A 24,147-nucleotide genomic window follows, 5' to 3' on the forward strand; every position below is an offset into this window, starting at 1 on the left:
ACCCTTAACAGATTAACTTTGGGGATGAGGTGTTGAGAGATGCAGCATCACTTTCAATGGTTGTACCAGACAAGCCCGTTAGCGTAGATAGAGTTTCACAGCCCAACTCCCAAGACTAGATAGGGTGTATCCATTGTAGGACCCAAAGCTCTGTGCACAGGTGTAACACGACAGTCTACAAATCCACTTGCTTTCCACATTGCACTAACAGATGGCTTTTGTAGTGCTGGAGCAGAGACAGCTCATGCAACCAAACATTGAGAATGGCAAAAATTGACACCTGTTTTGTTGCCACTGCTCAGTGTCGATAAATGGAAAGTATTCCCTGCTATGCGCATTGATCTGAACACTTACTAAGTTCCTAAATTAGCTGAAATCAACTCTGTAAGAGATCTGGGCACCATTCTGGCCAAGTCAATGGAAACCTCTGTGCAGTAGCAAAGTGCTACGGTATATAAGGGATGGGATGGAGAATCCTGAAGATATAATGCCATTCTATAAGTCACTGGGACACCTCCACCTAGAGTACTGTGTTCTATTTTGGTCAGCCCTGCTCCATAAAGTATGAATCAGAAACAGATGAGGGCAAAGACAGGTGATGAGAATTATGAGCCTGAAAAAATTCTCATATGAAGAGATTAAATGAGTGGGGCTGTTTATCTTAGAGACAAATGAGATAATGTGATAGAAATACACAAAACAACACATAGGATAGAGGCAGTAGGTTGGGCGCTGTTTACCTTCTCATCATACAAAAACATGGGGATATTCCACAACACTGATAGGAGCAATTTTAAAACAGGTCAAAGGAAACATTATTTCCACACAGAGCACAATTCACATATGGAACTCACTACCTCAAGGTATCACCAAGATCAAAAATTAAGCAGGATTCAAAGAGTATTGACCATTTACAGAGATAAAGATAGCCAGAACAAGAACAGTAAGTGTTATAAAAAAAAAAGTAAGTTTGGAAGAGATTTAAAGTCTCCTGCTTCAGGGAAAGAGCTAACCTCTGCTGGGGTCTAGTTATCCCATCAATGCTATTACAGGGTCCTCTGAAACTTCTGCTGAAGCAGTTGGTATTGGCTGGTGTCAGAGACAGGATACCAGACTAGAAAGACCACATCTCTGATCCATTTTGGTAATTCCCATGCTCCACAGCTCAAGAGTTCCAACAGAACAAGTCAATATCAATTCATCCCCTACCATGACCTCCCATTTTTTAGTTGACTAAGTCAATTTGTCTCAGGCTAAGTTTGTAGGTAGAGTCTTCAAGACATCTCTCAGCCTTTTTACAATGCTTAAGGCAGCCAGGGAGATTTTAAGTAGGCTTGGTAAGTCAGTCAGCTGACTGGTCAAATAAGGTCAATTGATCACCTATTCAGTCAAATACTGTCAAATACTACAGCAAGATTGCCATGGCCTTCCATTCTGACTGCATCATGGTGCCATTCTTTCATTTTTAGACCCTCTACTCCTGAGGGATTCTGCACCAAAAAATAATTATGCGCACAATATTTCAAAATTCTGCAAAATTTTTTGTCAATAAATAAATGTATCTCCAGTATGGCAACGGGAAGCATAGGCCGCTCACTGGCTGCACTGAGGTGGGATCACCCTGAATCCCCCACCTCCTGCGGTACAGGGACTCAGCAGTGAGACTGCACCTGACCTGATACAGTGCAATGGCTGGGCCTGCCTCAGAAACACCCTGGGGCTCTGCCCCTCTGTGCCAGGTGCACTAAATGTGGGTAGGCAGGCTCAGCCCAGCAGGACCTAAGTATGGAGGGGCTTAGTGTGGGGGGGAACCAGATGTGGGACAATCTGGGTGCAACAGCTCAGTGGGAGATCTGGATGCACAGGGGTTCATTGGGGGGCTCCGGGTCCAGGGGCAATGGGACTCTGCAAGGGATCCAGGTGAAGGTGACTGGGGTTCAGCAGGGGGGGTATGGGTGTGGGGAGATGGGGGAGCTCCAAATGCCAGGGGAGCAGGGCTTGATGGGGTGGGAGTCAAGGTGCAACTACTTGGGGATCAGTGGGCTGGGGGGCTCATCAGAGGGATCCAGGTGTAGGGGGTTAGGGCTTGTCAGGGTGAGAGTTCGATGGGCCTGCTTAACGATGGAGCCCCAGCAGTGGCCAAAGGGATGCTGGTCTCCTGCTCCCCCTGCAATTCCCCTCCCCTCACTCTCACATTCCACTCCTGTTCTTTCCCCACTGCCTCTTCCCTCACCCTCCCCTCATTCCCCCACTCCCTTATCCACCCCATCGTGGGCACTCACTGTTGCACAGAAAACAGGAAGGCTCCTAGCACACAGAAGGGGAGCACAACTGGCACTAGGATCCAGGAAGCACCGTTCAGCTGCAGAGTCAGGGGAGCCAAGACTGCCTCCTTCAGATGAGTAGCTCTGTGCATGCAGAAATGAGGGAGGAGGCACCAGATTGTAACCCCATGTGCCCCCCCATGCTGCATCTGTTTCAAGGGGAGCAATCCCCCCAAAAAACCTGCATTCTTCCACCCCCACCCCCTCAGCGCTTCCCTGTTTTCTGCAGGGAAGCACAGGAATTCTGCGGGGCAGGAATACAAGGGAATGAGGGGGCACATTTTCAGAGGGTGGTGGGGAGCAGGATCGGTCATGCAGAATCCTCCCAGGAGTAACCTTCGTTTCACTTTTTTTCACATTCTTCTGAGTCAAAGTAACTCAGTTAAGTAACTTTTTTTTGTAATTAGGCTAACTGTCTAAGGCTAAACCTATTGGAGACTAACGACTTACTCTTATTTGTTCCTGTTCTAATACACTGGTGGTTAAAAAAAAAAAAAAAAAAAAAAAAAAGACAATTTTTACAGACCAGTCTAATGTCTAACACTGGTCTTAACCTTATAAAGGTCAGGAATGCAAGTCTGATCTTCTTTAGTTCTGCAGGACTACTGGGAAATCTCAGAGCTCTAACAATTTAAAGGAGAAATTAATAAAGGCTTCCTTATTCAAAAAGGTTGACTGATAACTGAAGTTCATTAGGAGTTAACAGAGAAAGACAAAGTTATTGTCTAACTAAAATCCCTTCTCCTCTTGATAACCTCAGCTTTCACTCTTCACTTTTGTGAGGTCATCACTGTCTCATGATTAGAGAACTAGACTCACACCATAAACAAAACCCAAATTTCTGGTGTAGGGAAAAAAAACCCAGGAGTTTTAATTTAATCTGTTCAGACCAACTTTATGGATCATAAAAAAAGCAGAGAAGTCCATTTCCTCCCTCCACCCCTCCTTGCAGGTCACCTTTAAAATATTTTGGAAGGAAAGATCTCTTGTTTAACACCTTTTAATAATTGCACAAGGCTTTAAATACTCCTAAAGATGAGGGACCAACATGTCTGGTCTCATGCAAGCTCCTGCCACATTTCTGCCATGCCCTGCAATCTCAACCCTGCTATTCAAGTCCCGGGCTTCCGCAAACACACAGTTCTGCCCATGAAACTCAATCATGACCCACAGTGCCCCCTGCAATTCCAGTCCTGGTCTCCCCACAGCTATGTCAATACCCTTCAATCTCCTGTAACACTTTTTCAACCACAGCTGCAGCCACAGGACTATTAAATGTATGACAACAGTTCTCCAGAGAAGCAGCACTGAATTACCTAGTTCGTTAACCAGACATAGGTAACTGAAAGTATCTCTCAAATCCAATGAAAGCACTTTTTTAACTTGAACAAAAACCATGATTTATCCAATTCCTAAACAACTCCCCAAGAACTCTGCACTTCTTGTTGTGTTAAGCATCTACACTGAAAAACTCATCCAGACAACATGATCAGTCCGAACGCTACCCAGGTACTTCATTATTCATTCAGCACAATTAGGGCCCGACGACCAACAGATTTCCACCTGACCTGATCTTCTGGACAGAACCTGGCGCTACCTAGTCCTAGTGAAGGCTGCACTTGCCCTGGTTCATGTTTCACCTTGGAACTCTGTGTTGTCTAGGCCCCTGATGGCCTCCACTGCATCCTCAGCCCGCTCCATGTGCACAAAGGCATAGTCCTTCACTATGTCGCACTCGATCACTGGGCCATACTCTTCAAACTTGGCCCGCAGCTCCAGGTTAGTGCAGGTGGTGCTGATGTTGCCCACATGCAGCTTGGTGGAGGCCTTGCTCTTGTTCTTGCTAGCTTCCACGTTGATGCAGACACCATGCAGCTTGTGGTGATGCAGGTTACGGATGGCATCTTCAGCCGCTGTCTTGTCTTCAATGTGCACAAAGCCATAGTTTTTGATGATGTCACATTCCAGCACCTTCCCATACTGCTCAAAGAGTGACCGGATCTCTTGCTCCGTTGCCTCCCGGGGCAGATTCCCAATGAAGAGTTTCACCATCTTGGCAGAGCCTGGTGGAAGAGGAAAGTGGTTTAAGGAGAAGCACTCATCCAAGTGCAATGCTCTTTCACATCTCTGTATTTATATGGCCCTCTTCACCACAGTATTGCCCCTATTTTATAGATGCAGGAGCTGAGGCACAGGGTAGATTAAATGACTTGCCCAGCAAGGAGTATAGCTGATCTGGGAATTGAACCCAGGTCTCCGGAGTTCCAATCCAGTATCCCATCCACTAGACTAGGGCTAGGCAACCTATGGCACCTGTGACAAAGGCGGCACGCAAGCTGATTTTCAGTGGCACTCACACTGCCCAGGTCCCGGCCACCAGTCCGGGGGAATCTGCATTTTTATTTAAATGAAGCTTCTTAAACATTTTAAAAACCTTATTTACTTTACATACAACAACAATAGTTTAATTATATATTATAGGCTTATAGAAAGAGACCTTATAAAAAACATTAAAATGTGTTACTGGCACACAAAACCTTAAACTAGAGTGAATAAATGAAGACTCAGCACACCACTTCTGAAAGGTTGCCAACCCGTGCACTAGACTATCCTTCCTATATAAGCTTTACCAAATACTCTTCAGTGATAGGGTCCTATCCACGTAGTCTATTGACATGAAAGCTAAGTACAATCAGGGGAGATGACCTATGTCCCATTAAAATTGTTCTTGACAATAAAGTAGGGAATTTGGTACCAGTGACTTTGAATGGGGTTCTAGGCACTTTGCTGTTGGAGATGCACCTTTTGTAGGAAAGACAGAATTAAGGCCTGGACCAGCATAATTCACTAAGATCCCATGGTACATTTTGTATAAACAAAGATGGTAACTGCAGTCCCCAGGTCAAATCCTAACTCAGATAATTGCACTCTGCTTCCTAAATCCTCTCCTTGCACATTCAATAAGCTTTTGTTGTTTGCTAAAGGGACGAGCACAGTTTGGACATAATGCCTCTATTTCAAGGACCTTACAATTTTATCCACACTGGACAGGAGTGAAAGTATGGTATGGGCTTCCTGCACTGCTCTGGTGATTTAGCTGCTGGAGAGACGGTGCAATATTTTGATTCTGGAGATGCTCACAGGAGACATCTGAGTTAAGAGAAATATGCACGTGCAAACACCCTTGTCTCAGGGCTGTGGCATCTTACATGCATTTTAAGTACAAACACCTGCTCTGCCATCAACACCTTAATCCACTTCCTTCCGCATCCCCAGACCCTGAGCTACCTGATCATCTACATCCATGCCACTTCCAACCCTATCCCACATTCCCTTCTTGCCCTGTATGTCTATACATAAAGCCAGGGCCTTCACCACCTCTTCTGCCCTGACCCCCCACGTACAGCACGGTCCAAAGCCTTCACTGGTGCCCCATATATTCCCCTTTCCCATATACCCCCCCCAAATACACACTACCAATGGTCCTCATATTCCTCAGTTGCCCTCCAACTCCCACCTCTGTAACCCCCCTTGCACAGGCAGCTCAAAGGCCTCACAGCATCCATTCCCCATCCCCGGTTCCTCCCCCATACACATCCAAAGCCCCCACTGGGACCTCTCCCGCCCCATACCCCCACCCCCGCCGCTCATACTGAGCCCCATCCTAGAACCCCTCGTCCAAATAGTGCCCCGCGCTCTATAACCCTCCACCTCCATTCTGGGCCCTCGCAGAGGCCCCTGCCCACTGGTCCCCATCCCCCACGCACAGAGCAGCAGGGCTGGGTAAGCCCCTATCCCACCCCACCCCCACCCATAGCCGCATCCCGTCCTCCAGCCCCGCAGAGCCCCCCCCAACCCACCGACACGGCCTGGGCCCCCGGCCTCCCACAGACTCCGCCACATCCCCCTTTCCTCGTGCGCCCGCAAAGCAGGGCCCCAGCACGGCAACACGCCGGCCCCGAACCAAGACCAACCTCGCCAGCGACCGCGCCTCCTCCCCCGGCGAGCCACACAAAATGTCGGCTACAGCAGCGCGAGGCGCAGTCCCACCCGCTCCCCCACCCCGCCGTTTTCTCATTGGCCAGACGAGTGCACCGCGCATCTACTGGGCAGCACTGCGTGTCAATCAAGTGGAGAGCCATGCAGAGCTCAAGAATCTGGGATGGGGCTCCAGGTTAGGGGGAGGAGATTCACCAATCGCGATCGAGCGTTCCCAGGGTGAACCCATCCCCCCACTTCGCCACAGCCAATCACACCGCCGGAGAGGTGGAGTGCACCATTGTTATTTTAGGGAAGGGGGATAAATTATAACATTGTTCCATTGTGCCTCTGCATGGAAAGGGCGGCGGAATGTGGAGCTGTTCTGTTTTGGGGAGGGACAGCTGTTATGTTGGAATGTCCTATTTGTGGATCTGCATGGTGGGGAACGGTGATAATTAATGGTCCATTGCGGCTCTCTATGGGGGAGCAGTGATAATGGATTGTTCCATTGTGCTTCTCCACGAGGGAGCGGTGATCGTGGATTGTTCCATTGTGCCAGTCCGAGGGGGGTACAGATTATTCCAATGCCGCTCTTTACAGGGGGAGCAGTGATAGTTGTTCCATTGTGTCTCGCCATGGGGGAGAGAATGGACGGTTGTTCCATTGCGGCTCTGGATGGAGGTGGTGGTGCAGCAGAAGTGCATTGGGCTGGAACCAAAATACGGGCTCAAACCGTCTTACCCTCCGCTGTCCTGCACTACAGTTCCAGTGCTGGGGGGGGCGCAGCACACACAGGGCTTTCCCACCCCTCCTCCCTCCCTTCCCGTGGGTCGCCCCCCAGCTTCAGGGAGGTATCGAGGTGGGGAGGGATTGATTCTTATTGGCAAAGGTGGATTTGTCCTCCGCCGTAAAATTCCATCCTAATTCTGGAACACCCCACCCCCCTGCCCGCGCCCCCGCCCAGCAGGAAAGGCTCTACCGCACTTCCACGCGCCCGGCTGACAAGGAGTGTGAAGGTTCATAAAGCTTTTTGAAGCTCAGCCTGTTGCTACTACATAACTGACCGACCCCCATGTCTTACCCTCCATCATTTCCCACAACTGTGAATATTTAAATAAAAACAGAAAAAATTATTAAAATAAACATAGATATTATCCCCAAAACACCACCATCCACCTGCCAAACCTACTTGTCAATGGCCAGCGGTGGCCACATATGACCTGCTGGTTGGAAGCTGAGCACGCTCCAGCTAGCAACAGGCCAATGTGCCAATATTCTCATCAGTTACAGTGAAACCCTGCTATAACGTGCCCCGCGATAATGCGAATTTGTATATAACACGATCATGGGGTGGCTCTGGTGGCCCCAAGCAAAAAAAAGAAAAAAGCAGCAGGAGCACCACCAAAGCAAAAAAAAAAAACAAGAAATGTGCCTTCCCCACTGCCTCTTCGCCCCTGCCCCCACTTCCCCTTTTGGCAAGAAGAGCCGTTCTGCTCCTCGCTCTTCCTTTGCCCCTTGCATGTCTCCCCTGCTTTCCCCAAGTGTTTCCCTCTCTTGCTGCATGGCTGAGAGCCCCTGCCACTGGAGCAGGCAGACAGCTGGGAGGGATGCTACAGAAACAGTGGCATGAACTCTGCTCTGAATATCAGCAACTCCTCAGTGCCATGCTGCAATCAGATCTCTGGTTAGAGGGGAGTCAGCTGAGCGCCTTTGTACAGATCTCTCGAGAGCCGCTCCAGCCCTAGTCTGCCAGGTCCCAAAACTCCAGTTTTCAAAGTCCAAACCCAGCCATTCTCAGGCTGGTTCTGGCTAGTTTAATAGGTTGATTAGCTTGTGCTATCACTAATTATTGCTACACCCTTTCAGTTACTGTTATGGGCAGTTTGCAAATGCAAGACGTTTTCTGCCCAAGAGAAATTGACCATCTTGAAACTGACCCGCTTGAAATGGTAAATTTTCATAACCCTGCTAGTGCAACCCCACATTTATCACGATTGAATTTTTTGGACACCAATTATCACGTTACAGTGAGGTTTCACTGTATTTGTGTTGCAACAGCCCTGGGAGCCAGTTGCACTGGCACTATGACACCACGTGGCTGCATGTATGATACTCCTGCATTAACTGCACCCGCTATTCCCATCAGCCCCCAAAGAAGCTGTGTGAGCAGACGTGCTCTAGTCCCCGTTCCTGCTGGGAAACAAAGCCTCTTGGTCTCTACATAGACTCTTTTATTTCAGAGTTTCTGTCAAAAATTGGAACAGATGCCACTGCAAACACATGAATAATGTTTCCCACAAGCACAGAAAGATCACCAGGATGCGCTCAGGGGATGTTCCAGCCAGGGGGTGCGAGGAGCGAAGTCACAGGTCCAAATGCAGCAGCGACATCTTGTTTCCAGGCCTCTCGCTGCAGGAAGCAGGCCCCAACACCATCCAGTTCTGCAATCCTGCCCACCCCTCGAGCTCCAAGCTGCCTGTCCCCCAGGGCCCCAGAAAAGGGAGGAGACTTGGCTTATTTCACAGTCATAGGGGCGAGGGAGCCACAGTTCCCTACCCTGGCAGGGGTAGGGTTTCTCCTTAGACAGGGAAGACCAGGGCCGGCAGAGAGCAACCACTCATAGCAGGAAGGCACAAATCATTTCCGGGCCACAGACTGGGAGATAAAGGCAAAGGAAACCAGCCAGGGCTTGGGAGAGGTGGGTGGAAAAAAAGACCAGATTGGGCACGGGTGGGGAGGGAATCTTTCCCCCAATTCACCCCAGGAAATCCTATGGATAGCTGGAGACCCAGTGGGGTTAGGACACTGGGAAAGTCAAAAGGGCAGCCATCTACTGAACAGGGGATGGACTTTTAGCTCAATTGTTTAACAGGCCAGAGGAGACAATACTGAGCATCCAACCTAACCTTTGCCCGCCCCCTAGTAACCCTGGCTAGAGGATCCCACCCAGTGATTCTGCTAGCCAAGTGTGGTTGCTTGGTGAGAGACACCCTGTCTCAGTTCAAAGGCCCCACACAGCAGGGAGATTTCCAGAGACACCAGGAACCCAGCCCCCTCGACCGTCAACGAGGATCGGGGCTCCTCCTTTGTAAGTTCTCCAGCGCTTAGGTGCTCGATTACCAGAAGCACTGAGTCCCCCCGCTCTGAAGTCCATTGTTTGGGGAAGCTCAGCCCCTCTGGGAATCCCATGCCCACCTTGGACAGCAAAGCCCTTAGTGTGAGAAGGGCAGTGAGAGAACGGCCTGCCACAGCCTCAGGCAGGGAATCCGTGGTACTGCTGCTGTTTGAAAGCAAAAATAACCCCACTCCAAAGACAGAGCCCCAGCCCTGGGAACCTGATCCCACCCCTATCCTGTCCAGCTCAGCCGCAGCTTCCCTGCGAGGGTGCAGCTGTCTGCAAAGCAGGGGCAACAAGGGTGGGGGCCTCACTGAGGTACGGATACACCAGGGACCCTGCCACAGGATCTGCTAATGCAGAGCAGCTGTAGGAAAGGGTTGGGGGAAGATGTATCACCCCACACTAGGGCAGTTCCAGGAGATGGGGGGCAGCAAGGAGAGAAGGTATGTGGATCAGAGAGATGGGAGGGAGTAAAGCAAGTCAAACATGCCCCCACTTGTGCATCAGCACAAATGCCCCTCCCCCACCATTCCTGTGTCCTGGCAACCTAAATACCCTTCCCCCACAGCCTGGCAACCCTAATGCTGCTCCTCCCCTGCACTGGTGCGGAAGGTCACAGAGAGGTTTTGCCCAGCTTGGCTTCATGGCTGATGCATTCCAGCAACTCCAGCTTTCCCCAGTGTATGGGGGAGTCAGCAGGGATCCCCTCAGCGGCTCCCAGGGTGGAAGGGTTGGTTCAGACTGTCACATTAGCACAGCTAGCAATCTAAAATGCAGCATCCCTACCCAGGACCCAGAGTTCCACTCCCTGCTCCAATCCGTCTGGAGCCCAGAGCCTGCCCCCCCGTGCAGAGCCCCTTGTCCCATCCCGTGTCCTTCCATCAGTTCCATGGATTAAATAGCCGGGCAGTGCCCCTCCAGCAGCCCCTCCAGTAGCGAGCCCCCCAGACCCTATTGCTTCTTCTTGAAAAAGCTGAATCTCTTTTCTCGGTCCTTCTCCTTGCCGTCCTTGCTGCGCAGGGCCACGGAGACCTCAGCAGCACTGTTGGGAGACACGGGTGGCATGCTCATGGCCCGTGTCATGCCCTTGCCAGTGAGTGAGGATGGGTCCTCCGTGTCCTGCTGAGGCGTTGGGGTGCAGGCCACCGAGGCATTGATCACCCGCATCCAGGTGCTCATCTCAGCCTGGGAGAATGAGAAGGAGCTGTCAGCTGCGGGTTGGGGCAGGGAATTGGAGCACAGAGAGGGCAGGGTACTGGCTATGGGAGGAGGCGGGGCACCAGGAGGGGTTGGCAAGTCAGAGGGGTGGGACTTTGGGCACAGACAGGGTGGATCTGGGAGTCTGGGAGGGGACAGAGTTGGGCAGAGCTCTGGGGTAGGGCCCAGGATTCAGAGCTGAGGAGGCAAAGGGACTGGGAGAGGGTGGAGCACAGGAAGCATGCAACTCAGGATGGTAGGGGGCAGGGCAGAGTAGGCAGGGATATCTGGGGGAGGGTTCTAGGGCTGGAATGGGGCAAGGTAGAAGGTCCAGAACACTGGTGAGCGTGGCTGAAGGACTGGGAGAGTCCTGTAACCTGTAACCCAGGTGTTTGGCTACTGGCCTCAGGTGCATGGAGGAGGGGCTGTGGGGTTAGCCCTCTCTGCCCCTTCCAGACCTCCTCCACTAGAAAGATAGACATTACAGCATGGCAGACTTGGATCCCCAGGCAGGTGGCAGCGTGCACATTTAACACAGACAGATCCCATCTAGGACCTCTGGAGCTTAGTGCATGAGCCTCTACCGCATGAGCTAAAAGCCACATAGCCGTTAGCTAAGGCTGTAGCAGACTCACTAATCTCTAAATGGTCTAGGTGCCAGCACCACACTCAGGAGGTGTGTGAGTTACACACGCGCACAAATGTAAACCTAGGAGCACTAGGAGGAGCTCAGAGGCCAGGGATGCCCTCATGCGGACAGGGCAAGCAGCGCCCTGGTGCGTAAGGGACTCACCTCATCCTTGGCCTGGAATAAATACTCTTTGCCGTCATTCAACCTGCAGAGAGGAAAAAACCCACACATTATGTTACCTCCCCATGGCTGAGCCAAACCCTGCCTTGTGCCTTGTTCCCTTCAGCCTATCCCCTCCACCAGGTCCCCTCCTTCTCATACTGACACAGTCCCCTCCACTGCGTTCCCTCCTCCCCTGCACTCGTGGGCTGCAGTCCCTCCACCGCCCACCCTGTGTGTCTGTCACAGAGGCCGCTCCTACCCCAGCTTGAAGACATGCTTGCGTTTCTTGTAGTCTAGTGCCACGTTGCACTGCGCCCCCTGCAGGCTGATGGGCACCTCGCCATGGTAGGGGACGCCATGACTGGCATTCTTGGCATCTTTGTAGAAGCCTAGGCTGCCTTTGTGCAGGACACAGTACACGTTCTGCCAGGACCTTGGGAGGAAGCACAGAGCAGTCAGAACAGCCACAGGGAGAGGGAAGAGCTCAGAGCCATCAGCACAGCTCACAGGGGAGCACACAGCCATCACCGCAAGGGGACCAGGGGTAGGATAGAGCCATCAGTGCAGGCGGGAGGGGTGGGACGTGGAGCACAGAGCCATCAGTGACACCCTCCAGGGCCCTGGGCAATATGACACAGCCCCAGAGCTCTACCTCGAAGGCCCTGGCAGAGGGGTGGGACTGCCCCACCAGTTTCCAGGCTCCCCGAGTCCAGGAAGGGGCAGAGTTTCTCTCACCTGTTGGCTGCCTTCTTGCCCTGGGCTTCCATCTCTTGCTTGCGGCACAGTGCCCCCTCCAGGTGCTCCTGGGCAGTGGGGTCTGGTGATCGGAGCGGCAGCGTGGCCGAATGGGCAGGCTCAGGGGTGAGTGCTGGCAGCTTGGTGCGGGCCTTGGGCGACGGGGCGGGGCTGTGCTCCTTCTCCTCGGCCAATGCATCCAGCCGTGCTCCGCTTGTCACCTCCGCCATCTCGGGCATCTGGATGGACAGAACAGGTCTGTGACAGGGAGCACAGCTCCTGGATTCCTCCTGCCTGGGGGAGCCGACTGCCTCTCCAGGCTCTGCCCCACCAGCCCAGGTTACCCCCTCCAGACCCTACTTCCCTCCCAGAGCTGGGGATAGAACCCAGGAGTCCGAGCTGTAACTGGAGTGGATGGGGCTGAAGGTGGCAGAGGCTGGTATCTCCCCTCACATACATGCCCTGTTCCAGAATTGGGAACCTTAGCCCAGCTGCTGTCTGTGGGCCCTTCTGGTCCCAAGGTAGCCCTGGCTGCAGGGCTGCATCTGGGGGAGCTGCATTACCTGAGGGGACTCGGAGTCAGGGTAGATCCCATTCACAGCAGGCAGCTCCGGGAGATGCGTTTGCAGAGTGGAAGTCCTGGGGGGGAAATGGGACAAGAGCGAGCATTGGAGGCTGGTGGAGACCCATGAGAAGGGGGGAGGATAGCTCAGTGGTTTGAGCATTGGCCTGCTAAACCCAGGGTTGTGATCTCAATCCTTGAGGGGGCCATTTAGGGATTTGGGGCAAAAATCTATCTGGGGATTGGCCCTGCTTTGAGCAGGGGGTTGGACTAGATGACCTCCTGAGGTCCCTTCCAACCCTGATGTTCTATGATTCTAAGGACCACCACCAACTTTGCTGCCACTCCAGGATGTACCCTCCATTACTGGGACTTCCTCGCCAGCCTGTGCTTCCCCATGCCACACTCCTCCCCTGATGCCAGGACTCCTTCCCATTCTTCCCCCATGCTGTCCTCCCCTTGATGCTGGTGCTCTAGGCCGGGCCCTGCTCTCACCCGTCAGCATTGCTCAGTCCTGGCCCCTGCTGGCTGTCAGGAAGCAGCACTGGCTGCACCGAGACCTCCAGCTCTGGCTCAGGTGGTGTTGGAGGCTGCCGCTTCCTCCTCTCCTCCTCCTCCTCCTGTCTCAGCCGCTCCTTCTCCTCCAGCTGCAGGGGAAAGGGGCACACAGAGATGAACAGCCCAGTCCCTCCTGACAAGGCCCCCAGGCTGGACACGCAGGCCAGGGGCATGCTTCCACATGGCACAGTGCAGAGCTTGGGGTGAGGAGTGGCAGTTCCATAGGACACCAACCCAGAGGAGCCAGACCAGGGTCTGCATCTGGTTCTGATCCATATCAAGGTGGGCACCCAGGGGCAGAGCTGGGAACCTGCCCCCCAGTGCCAAGGCATTCCGAACTGGGGTTCCAGTTCTGATCCATTTGGCAAGAGATAAGCCACAGTGGCAGAGCTGCCCACAACTCAAGAGGGTCCAGGGGTTCTGGTTCTGACCTATACGAGATAGGCCCTGAGGGGCAAAGCTGGGATTGACATCTCCTCAGAGTGAAAGGTGCTTCAGAATTGGGAATCCGGCTCTGATTGGCCTGGCAGATAGGCCTAATGGACAGAACTCAGATGAGACCTGCTCCAGGGCAGGAGTCCAGATCCAGGGTTCTGGTTCTGATCCATCATACAGACTCAACACAAACACACCCATTGGAGGCTCCATTCACTTAGCTGGGTGGGTCTCAGGTCTTAGTTCCAATTGGTGGCCTCTGTGGCAAACCCAGCACTACCTCAGGCCCATGGAGACATCCCCACCCCGGGCCAGGGCTCGGGAACAGCACAGGGAGCTGTGTGGGCAGGCAGTTTCCCACCAAGGCACAGCCAAGGGCCTCAGGAGGCCACATGTGGGGGTGCAGCACCCCTGCCCCAGGCACACACCAAGGGCCCCCCAACCCCAGGCAGGGCTCTTACCGTGGTGAGCTTCTCCAGTGCCAGGAAGCGCTCCTCCCAGGCAGCGGCCAACTTCTGGAAGCCCTCGTGCCTCTTGATGAGATTCTCCACCTCGTCCACGTTCCCGCCCAGCTCAGCTGAGCGCACGATGGGCTCCTGGCTGGACAGCCAGGCCTCAGCCATGCTGGCGTCACGCCCAAACATCAGCACCTCCATAACTGCAGGGGGACAGCTCAGATGGGTGGGGCAATGCCGGGGACAGGAGCCCAGAATTCCAAGCTGCCAGCCCCCAGCAACCCACTAGACTCCATTCCTCTCATGGTGCTGGGGATAGAACCCAGAAGTTCTGACCTCTCCACTGCACCCCTCTGCACCCTACCACGTCAGATTCAACCCTATACCTGTGCTGCTGCCCCTTTCCCTCCTTGGTGCCCTCCCGACACACAGAGTTCCGTCCCTTCCCTGCCCCTTCTCCTCACTAACCAATCTGCAGCCAGTCCATCTTCTCCTGCCACCGGTCTCCGATCTCCTTGCGCCGCTCCTGCAGCTGGGCCAGCTTCTCTGAAATCTGAGCAGAGGGGCTAGCTCATGAAAGTGGGGGGCCCACCCTGGGTAAACCACCACACTTGTATTGGTCACATGGTCCCACTGCTAGGAACTAGGGCCCAGTCAAATGATTGGAGGGTAAGGAATGGATCACAATGGGGGACGTAAACCTCACGGAGGAGAGGGGCATTTTGGGGGATGACTTGGGAACACACTGGAGAGGATCCTGACCTGGATCCCAGCATAGAGGTGTGAGTACGAACTAGAGGGGACCCAAGACACCCGGTCCACACAACACTGGGGGCAGTGTCACAGGGCAGTGCTGGGGTGGCAGGGGCATGGGTGCAGTGTCGCTTGGGCGGTCTCACCTTGTCAGAAGCATAGTGGCCTTTGTCCAGCAGTGCAGTGCCCATGGCTATGCAGGCATTGAAGCTGTCTGTCCGGGCCTCCACCTCGGCCTTGATCCCTTGATGGTTCTTGATGACCAGGTCAGCCGAGGACACGTCCCTGGGGCAGGAGGAGAAGGAGATACCCTGCAGCATGGCTGAGCTGGCAAACAGACCCCCACTCCCTACTGGCTGGCTGGGCCCAGGCAATGCCCTCCAGTCTCCAGACCTGTGTCCACTAGCCCATACTGGCTGGGATGGAGGCCTGGCCAGTCTGTCCTGAGCTATACTGGTATGTGCTGGGCCATGTGAGTCTGAACTGGGATAGACTGGGCCACGCTGAGCTATATTGGTCAGTACTGGCAATACTGGTCAGTCTGGTCCATACTGAGCCATCCCGGTCTCTGCTAGGCTGGGTGAGCTAGGCTGGGCTATATTGACCTACACTAGGCAACACCAGTCTGGGCTGGGTTATCCCAGCCCATGCTCTGGGGGCACCCTGCTCACCTGGGCTTCTCCTGGGCGTCAATCTGCAGGTGCACCCCGTCCATCCACAGCATCAGGTCTCGCACCATCTTGAAGAAGCGGAACTTGTCCACGGTGTCGAGCAGCAGCTGCCGGCGGCCTTGGCTGCTGCTCAACAGCTCGGCCCAGGCTTCACTCACAGCCTGCTCATGCCGCCGGATGTCATCAGCCTTCTCACCCGCGTAAGCCTTCTGCAGCCGCGTCGCATCATCCTGCACCTGTTTCACCTAGGGAGACAGGGGTCAGAGTGGCATCCTGCCCCACCCCACTCGGGGGAAATGTGTATAGAGAGAGGAATCCCTGACACTGCCCCACACTCCTTCCTGCCCATCTTCCTTTCCCTACCCCATGCCCTGTCCTCTTGTCCCATCCTACTCTTCTCCCCTGCCCCAAATGCCCCAGATCCTGCCCCCAGCCTCCCTGCTCCCCTCTCCTTCCCCACACCAGATCCCACCCCACATCCCCTCCCCATCCCACACGGTTCCCCTCCTGCTCCCATAGACCCTGCCGCCATCCCCCTCTCCCCTGTGGCTGGCAGTACCTGTGCGCTGAGTGCCTGGATGTCATGCTCGTAGGCTGAGTGCATGCGCTGCATGGCCTCGGCTGTGTTCAGGTCGCGCCCCACCTCATCAGGCAGCTGCTTCTGCTTGTGCTGCACCTGGGCCAGCGTCTGGCGGGCATCGTGGTAGAAGCGGTGCAGCTCGTAGGAAGCTGCCAGCATCTGGCTGCGGGTGTCGATGAGCTCCAGCAGGTCGGCCCAGGCATCATTGAGCCCGTCCTTCCACTCGGCAATGGTGGCATTCTCCGAGTGCCCTGACGAGATCAGCTCGTCCGCCAGCAGGTTCACGGCATCCACGCGCTCCTGTCCGATGTTACTGGTGTCACGGGAGAACTCCCGGAACTTGTCCCGCAGCATCTGGGGAAAGAGAAGGGTCAGAGAGGCCATGGGCCCTGCTGGGGGCAGTGATGGGCCCCAGGTCTCGGGGGAGTAGGAGAGAGGGTTTGGAGGGGGTCAGGAAAGGGCAGACAGGAGAAGGAACGGGCTTGAGGGGTGGGAGGGGCACTGAGGGAGGTGATGGGCCCCAGGCACATGAGTGCCCCAGCTGGGCTCCATGTAGGGCTACCTTGGCTAGTGCTGCACAGAGGCTACGCCACACCGGGTAGCCAGCCGGGCTCTGGCACCAGACTGCACAGGAGCCCAGCCTAGTGGAGACTGGAATGGCTCAGCATGGACAAGTCTATCTCAGTCCAGACTGACCAGTATCACCCAGTACAGAGCAGGATAGCTCAGCGTGGACCAGTCTAGCCCACTTCAGACTGACATGGCCCAGCAGCGACCAGCCTCGCTCCCCTGCTCAGCACCGGGCACTCACAGTGACGTGCTCGTAGTCCTGCCCCAGCTCGTGGGAGGCAGCCACCACCTCGCGCTCTGAGATCCACTGCTCCAGGTCATCCACGTCACGCTTGAGCTGGCAGAGGCGCTGGTGCTCCTGCAGCTTCCCCCGTCGCTCCTCTGCCAGGTCCTTCAGGCTGGCGTACAGTTTGTCCACCTGTCCCTGGCGCAGGGTGAGCCGCTCACTGCAGGGGGAAGAGCCACTTGAGAAACAGGGCGGTGCCTGCCTCTCGCCAACTGGAAGTGGCAGCACTGCCAGGGAGCAGGGGCCAAAGAGCCGGGAAAGCCCTGGGGCTAATGCACTGCCCAAGATGCTGGGGGGTCCCATGCTGTAGGGGCTGTGCTGGAATGGGCCATGCCATGCTCAACTGTGCCAGGGTTGGGGCAGGCCATACCAAACAGGAGAAAGGGGGCCATGTTGCTAAGGGAGTCCCCACCTCTATCTCAAGCGAGAGGGACTGTAGGTTCCAGATCTGATCTCCCCTGGACAGCCACGGCGCCCCTCTCTCCATGCGCAGCCATGGCGCGTGGTGTCTGGGCAGAGAGCGTCGGGCCATAAGGTCTGTGATGCAGGCACAAGCAGCATTCAGCTGGACTCAGGCCCAGCTGAGGGGACAACTTGGGCTCAGCGGGGCGGAAGGACGGGGCATTGGACTGGGCTCCTGGCAACCCATGGGATGCTATGAACTCACTGCCCTGCCATGGGACCTGGATCTATACCCCCTATGGTGGGGAAGGGGCATGGGGGGCCTTACCTCTCTGGGTGCTCACTGGCCACCATGTCGCGGCTCTGGTTGGAGAGCTGGTGGATGGTCTGGGCGTAGTCATCCAGTGCCTGTTCCATCACCAGGTGCTTCTTCACCATGGCCTGGGCAATCAGCTCATCCTGTGCATGCCGGACACCAGGCGTCACAGAGGGATGGAGGGTGACAAGACACTGGGGCAAAGGGGGGGGGGTGGACGCAGGTGCCAGGATGCAGGGGCAAAGGGAGTGAGTGGGTAGGGCTGTCCCCAGCTCCTGGGCCAGTGGTCAGGCTGAGCGTCACTCAGCTCTCACAGGTCCATTGGTTTTTATAGGTGTGCGGGGGTCAGGGTGGACGCAAGACATCCAGAAGCAGGGTGAGGTCCATAACCCCAGACCTCAGCCTTCTCCTAAGACATCATGTGTAGCTTCTGTGGCCAGGGGGTGGCACCCAGCGAGTGAGAGGCACCCCAGCTCCCATGGGTATCGGGGAGCAAGGGGGCTCTCAGAGGTGGAGAGGGGGTGGCGCAGGCTGGGCTCTGCGCCCCTTGCACACCTTTGCCTTTTCTTGGGACACCATGCACAACAGTTGCGAAGGAGGGGCACCCAGTGGGTGGAGGGGTACATCTGGTTCCCATGGTGGAGGGGTTTCCACTCCCTTTCCCCCAGACCTTGGCCTTCTCCTGGGACATCATGTGCAGCTCCTGCTCGCCCATCCAGGCCTCGGCTTCAGCCACATCGAAGTAGAACTGCTGGGCAGCGTGTGCCCGCTCCAGGCGCTGGTGCCGCAGCTCCGCCTGGTGTCTCAGTTCCCGCCAGGCCTCTCGCAGCTCTTCCACCCGCTCCACGGGCCCGCAGCGCGCCAGCCCTGCCCGCCGCCCCAGCAGCTCCTCCACACGTGGCTCGTGGCCTTGGATCTCCTTCTGCAGGGTCTGGGGCAGGGATCATGGGCGAGGGGGGTCAGAGTGTGGCCATCACCCTCTCCCCTATGCTGAGCCCCCCCGCTCCTGACCCTCCCCTGCTTTCAGACTGCTCTTTTGGTAGAGTCTGGGAGCAGAGAAGTGGAGGGTCATGGTACGTCCACTCGCAGGCCTCACCACTCTTCTGACCCTCCCCCCAATTCACCCCCACTCACCCCCCTCCAGTGCCAGCTCTCCCCCACCCCCTCCTCCTTTCATATTCCCCCTGCCCCCAACCCCGTACTCCTGCCTTGTCAACCCCGTGTGAGGCAGGGAGCACCTCTGGCACTGAGTGGGATGAGCAGACTCCAGCCCCTGAGTCCCTCCCCGGCCTGGCACCACACCTGGTTCTTCTTTATCAGCAGCTGAACGGTGGGCAGGTCCTTGCCATGGTCGGTGGAAATGGCCATGGGCATCCGCTCCCTCACCCACAGCTGAAAACACAACATGGAGCAGGGTCAGGGGCACATGAGGGGCACATGGGCGGGCTTCACAGTGGGCACACAGTGGGGGATGCAGGGAGAACTGTGCAGGGTGGGAGATGTATGGGGCTTTCACGGGGGGAGCACATGGGGGGCTGCACAGGGTAGGGGATGCATGGGGGACTGCACGGGAGGTGTGCAGGGTAGGGGGATGCATGGGGGCTGCACAGGGAGCACACAGAGTGGGGGATGTTGCATGGGACAGGGACTGCAAGGAGATCCATGCATGGGCAGCCTCAAACCTAGCAACCCCTCCCCCTCAACATTGCAGTCTGAATATCAGGGTGGGGGATTAAATTTCCCAGTTTAAAATTATTTTCCCTTCCACGCAAGTCCATCCCGTGGACCCAGCCTGACCCCCAACCCCATCCACTTTCACCAGCCAAGGTGGGACCCCCACACATGCTGCACAGAGCCCCACTGCTGAAGCTAAAGGGTGTCACCGGCAGGTGTAGCAGGGACTGGCCACTGGAGGGGGATGGAGACTCAAACTTAGCCAGTGAGGGCTCTATTTGTTCAACAGCACCAGAACACTGGGAGTCAGGACTCCTGGGTTCTCCCCTCAGCCCTGGGAGGGGCATGAGGTATAGTGGGCTGGAACAGGGGGGCTGAGAGTCAGGACTCCTGGGTTCTCCCCCAGCCCTGGGACGGGCATGAGGTGTAGTAGGCTGGAACAGGCTGGCTGGGATCAGGACTCCTGGGTTCTCCCCCAGCCCTGGGAGGGGTGTGGGCTGTGTCTCTGGTTCTGGAGGGGCGTGCGGAGTGCTGCAGCACAGCCAAGTCCAAAGATCCAGCACATTCATTCTGAAACGCAATGTGGCTCCATAACTGAGGCTCGGATCTGTCCCGTTAGAGACCCAGGACTTAGTGCTAGTCCCTGATAGGGACCAATCATTCAGCTCCAATACTGTCCAGGGGGCACAGTGGCCTGCAGGAGAAATCCAGCCTAGATGCCCCTGACCCTGCTCCCTGGCATGGGGGAGTGCTGGGTGCAGCAGTGGGGCTCTGCAATCCTGTAATTCTAGGCTGAGGCCCATGGAGTAAAAGGCAGCAGCCTCTGGGGCTGGATCTCATTCCCATCTACTCTCTCCGGGCCCCATTTCCCATCCTCTCCCCATGGCAGCGCCGCCTGCACTGCCTGGGACTCACAATCTCGTCCTCTAGGTCACGGTTGAACTGGTGCTCCTCCTTGGAGGCCAGCAGCTTGTGGCAGCGCTCCTCCAACGGGCCCCGCAAGTTCAAGAACTTCTCCTCCACTGCCCGGAACTTGCCTTCCACCTCGGTCGTATTGGTGTCCTCCTGGCTCAGGGCCAGTGCCTGTGACTGGATGGCCTCCACCTCCTTCTCCCGCACGTCCATCTGGTTCTCCAGCATCTGAGGGGCAGAGGACAGTGTTACAGCCTGGGGGACTCCAGTAGAGAGCCCCACCCCAAGGGGAACAGCCCTTCTCCTCACTGATGCAGCCAGGGGTCCCCCTCTGCTTCCCCATGGTGCTTGGGGATCCTGCAGGCAATCAGTCCCACCTCTGAGCCATGGTGCATGGAGGGGATGGTGTCAGGGACAAGGCCAGCCTAGGGTTCTCCAGTGCGGTGGCCAATGGAGCGGGCTCCCTCTGCCGGGGGATACCCAAGGCCTTGGAAATAGGAGAACGGGTTCTGGAATTGAGAGGGTCAGAGGGCCAGGATCTGCTACATCTCACGGCCCTTTGGGACTTGGAATTTTGGGTCATCTTGGAGCCCATCATCCCTCACCCCAAGAATCTAGGCTGCCCTCCCCTCTATTGCACCCGCCATCCCAGACCTGTTGCTTCTTCAGCAGGATGTTGACGCTGGTCAGGTCCTTGCCATAGTCATCAGACTGGAGCTGGGCCTGCAGCCCAGCCAGCCAGGCCTCCAGAGCGGAGCAGCTCTGGGTGAAGAGCTCGGCCCGGTTGGCATCAAAGAGGCACTGGGCCTTGGTCTTGGTGGTAGACTCCAGCTCATCCCATAGCCGGTGGAGACTGCCCAGCTTCTCCTTCACCACTGGCTCCAGCTCCGGCTTCTCCGCCATTAGCTGCTGTCCCTCCTATCAGGGATCCAGAGCACTAGTTAGGGGGATGGGGTCCCGTGTGTGCTGCAGGGTCTTTGGGCCCCAGCAGGCATGGCAAAACCCAGATGAAGGCCAAGCTGCTACAGCCCTGTGCCCTGCCTCCTGGAGTCATGTGATCACAGTCACATGGAGTCTGCAGGGATCCTGAGACAATGGCTCTGAGCGGGGGGACCTGCCCCATTCATCTCAGTGGAGTATTAACACCCAGCCCCACTGCTCCAGGGGCCTGGCCAGCCCTATCCCAGCAGGGGGCACAGTGTGAGGCAGGAGGAGCAGAGTCCAGTGGGCCCAGCTCCCCTGCTCAGTCATGCCCAGACAACCCAACTGGTGGGACAAGTCCTGGGCGCCCTGCTGACACCCCAGCATCTCTGGGACCAGAAGAGGGACAGTCCATGGGTGAGAGGATCATGGCAAGGGGTGGGACTGTGGAGGCTGAGCCATGGCCTTAGGGCGAGGCTGTGGTAACGAGTCCATGGAGAGGGGGCAGAGCGATGGAGCAGGTCCATAGCACTGGGGAGTGCCATGGAGTTGGGTTCATGATGCTGTGGCAAGTCCACTGTGAAGGGGCAAATCTCTGATGCTGGTGCAGGGCCCCAGTGGTGAGTCCATGGCAAGGGGACAGGGCCAGTGTTTGGATGCAGCCATGGGGTGGTCCACAGTTTGCCATACCCCAGCCTCCCCCACCTTCTCGATCTTGTCCAGCCAGTCTTTGTTGGAAGCCAGCTCGGCCGTGAAGGCCTGGTGCTTCTGCCACTTGGTATGCAGGTTGCGGGCCTCATCATATGACATGTCCTGGGCTGTCAGCATCTTCTCATTGATCCACAGGGTGAGCTGATGGGGAGGCAGAGGACAGAGTAAGGACCTCCAGACCTCTGGCCCCCTTGCCCCTCCCTCGCATCCCCCAGGCCCCCACCCCACTCACCTCCTGGCAGTCCTGCAGGAAGTGCTGCAACTCCCGGTTATCCCGCAGCCGCCGCAACAGCTCGTTGGCAGCATCCCGATTCCGCTTGTGCCTGGGGAGGGAAAGCAGAGGCTCATGGGACACTCACCTGCAGGGTGAGATGGGGCCTCCCTCTGTATGTCATAGCCCCAGGACTGCCTTGGCTTGTGAAGACTCCCCGCTACATCGGGCACTAGCAACTTGTACTCTCTGAACATGGCAAGCTGAGATCTGTCCCACAGGCTGCTCTGACCTCCTGGGGCAGGTTTGCCTGGCTCTGGCCAAGGGAGGAGCTCCTAGCTCATCATAATCTTTAATCTCAGTATCGTCCTCCCTTTTTAACTCCGGGGGAAGGAAAGCAGTCCTAAATCACAGAGCTGGGGATGGAACCCAGACTCCCTGCTCTAACGCACTAGACCCCCCCATCCCTTCCTAGGACAGGGATAGAACCCAGACAACAGTGACACAACAGGGTTCCCAGAAGCCCCTGGGGGGCTGAGTTCTCACCTGCCATCGATGGAGTCAACCTTCTCCTGGACTTTGTCTGCATGGACGCTGTCCCCGACAACCAGCTTCCGTCCGGCGTCCACCAGCCCCTTGATCTTCTCCCCGTTGGCCTCCATGGTGGTCATGAAATCTTCATGCTTCTTAATGGAAGCCTCTGCCCCTTGCAGGGTGCTGGGCATCTCAGTGTGGGACAGCACATACTCCTGCAAGGGTGAGCCGCACGCAGGCATGGCACTGGGCATGGCTTGGTCCATGTCCCAGGCCCCTGCCCTGTGTGAAATGGAGATCCCAAGGGAGGAAACTAGGGGCCAGTGGGATGGAGAGGTACTGAGACTGCTAGGGGTGAGTGAGGATGGGGTGATTGGGGGTCCTGGGGGACTAATACAGTGATGGGAATTTGGGTGGGGGTCTGGGGCAACTGGAATGGAGGGATGGAGGGGAATACCAAGCTGGATAGGTCTAGGAGACTGATCAGATGTGGGGGGGAATACTGGACTGGATGGGCCCATGGGTCTGATCCGGGCCAGAGACGGGGGTGGCATACTGGGCTGCATGGGCCTGTCCTAGCTCCAGCAGAGGAACCAGCCTCCCCCCAGGCATGCCAGTCGCCCCAGCCTCACCTGGTTGCTGAGCACACCCTCCACCTGCTTGGTGTCCCGCAGGAAGAGCTGGAAGCTATAGGCCTGGGACAGCAGGTGGTGCCTGTTCTCCCACATCTGGCCCAGCTCCTTCCAGCCAGTGTCCAGGGCCTGCAGGCGTTGCTGCAGGAACATGTACTGGGCATCGGTCTGGCCTTGGGTCACCTCCTGGCCCATGGCCCGCATGCTCTGGTAGTCGTCCTTGTAGTGCTCAATCTCATTACGGATGTTCTCATGCTGGCTCAGCAGCTGCTCGGCCTCGGCCAGGGTGGCCGGCACATCCTCAGAGGCCACAGCCGTCTGCGTCCGCGAAAGCCAAGCCTGGAAGTCGTCCAGGTCACGCAGGAAGCCCTGCAGCTTGCTGGCCTCCCCCAGCGACTCCTCGCGCCGCCGCATGGTCTCACGCAGCTCGGCCCACACGGCCTTGATGTCCGTAAGCTGGTCTAGGATGGGCGTCGCCTGGCCTGGGTGCTCAGCTGCCAGCGTGGCTGCCTCCCCCTGCAGGTCCAACACCTTGCCCTGGATGGCCTCCAGGTCCCGCTCCATGCCCGCCAGCTTCCTCTGCAGTGCCATGACGCCCGCCAGGTCGTTGCCCAACTCCTGCGTCGACTCGATCACCTTGGTCTTCTCCCTCATCCAGGACTTGGTCTCATTGCACTCCAAGTAGTAGTTCTGGATGTTCAGGGCCGAGGTCAGTGCAGCCTTCTTCTGCTCGGCCAGAGTGCAGAACCGCTCCCACCTGGGCAAGGGGACAGGGAGGTAGGTGCGGGGCCTGTCCCCACTGACGACCCTGGAGCT

At 56.2% G+C, this 24,147-nt stretch overlaps 2 protein-coding genes across 16 annotated transcripts in view; both read right to left on the minus strand.

The window, feature by feature from the left end:
* LOC127054120 (RNA-binding protein 4B-like) overlaps positions 1–6,374 on the minus strand; it is a 92,205-nt gene extending 85,831 nt beyond the window's left edge. For 7 of the 8 annotated variants that reach the window (XM_050959864.1, XM_050959862.1, XM_050959851.1 and 4 more), the window contains exons 1-2: positions 6,299–6,374; positions 3,965–4,387 (exon numbers count right to left, since the gene is read on the minus strand). In XM_050959864.1, coding sequence (XP_050815821.1) covers positions 3,965–4,376 — 412 coding nt within the window. In that variant the 5' untranslated portion in view covers positions 4,377–4,387; positions 6,299–6,374. Of the gene's footprint in view, positions 1–3,964; positions 4,388–6,298 lie in introns of those variants that run through there. The other variant, XM_050959856.1, reaches the window with a different exon arrangement.
* A 2,145-nt stretch (positions 6,375–8,519) lies between these two features.
* The window catches only part of SPTBN2 (spectrin beta, non-erythrocytic 2), a 57,982-nt gene continuing 42,354 nt past the window's right edge, over positions 8,520–24,147 (minus strand). For all 8 annotated transcript variants that reach the window (XM_050959838.1, XM_050959835.1, XM_050959834.1 and 5 more), the window contains 21 exons: positions 23,332–24,088; positions 22,712–22,914; positions 22,187–22,277; positions 21,949–22,095; positions 20,977–21,240; positions 20,326–20,550; positions 19,039–19,128; positions 18,407–18,667; positions 17,749–17,879; positions 16,974–17,178; positions 16,142–16,516; positions 15,583–15,827; positions 15,058–15,196; positions 14,627–14,711; positions 14,165–14,361; positions 13,206–13,357; positions 12,712–12,787; positions 12,149–12,387; positions 11,673–11,846; positions 11,414–11,456; positions 8,520–10,608 (listed from right to left, as the gene is read on the minus strand). In XM_050959838.1, the coding sequence (XP_050815795.1) occupies positions 10,375–10,608; positions 11,414–11,456; positions 11,673–11,846; positions 12,149–12,387; positions 12,712–12,787; positions 13,206–13,357; positions 14,165–14,361; positions 14,627–14,711; positions 15,058–15,196; positions 15,583–15,827; positions 16,142–16,516; positions 16,974–17,178; positions 17,749–17,879; positions 18,407–18,667; positions 19,039–19,128; positions 20,326–20,550; positions 20,977–21,240; positions 21,949–22,095; positions 22,187–22,277; positions 22,712–22,914; positions 23,332–24,088 (4,333 nt within the window). In that variant the 3' untranslated portion in view covers positions 8,520–10,374. The remainder of the gene's footprint in view (positions 10,609–11,413; positions 11,457–11,672; positions 11,847–12,148; positions 12,388–12,711; positions 12,788–13,205; positions 13,358–14,164; positions 14,362–14,626; positions 14,712–15,057; positions 15,197–15,582; positions 15,828–16,141; positions 16,517–16,973; positions 17,179–17,748; positions 17,880–18,406; positions 18,668–19,038; positions 19,129–20,325; positions 20,551–20,976; positions 21,241–21,948; positions 22,096–22,186; positions 22,278–22,711; positions 22,915–23,331; positions 24,089–24,147) is intronic.

The sequence above is a fragment of the Gopherus flavomarginatus genome, chromosome 6 (genome assembly GCF_025201925.1).
Source record: "Gopherus flavomarginatus isolate rGopFla2 chromosome 6, rGopFla2.mat.asm, whole genome shotgun sequence".
Classification (NCBI taxonomy): domain Eukaryota; kingdom Metazoa; phylum Chordata; order Testudines; family Testudinidae; genus Gopherus; species Gopherus flavomarginatus.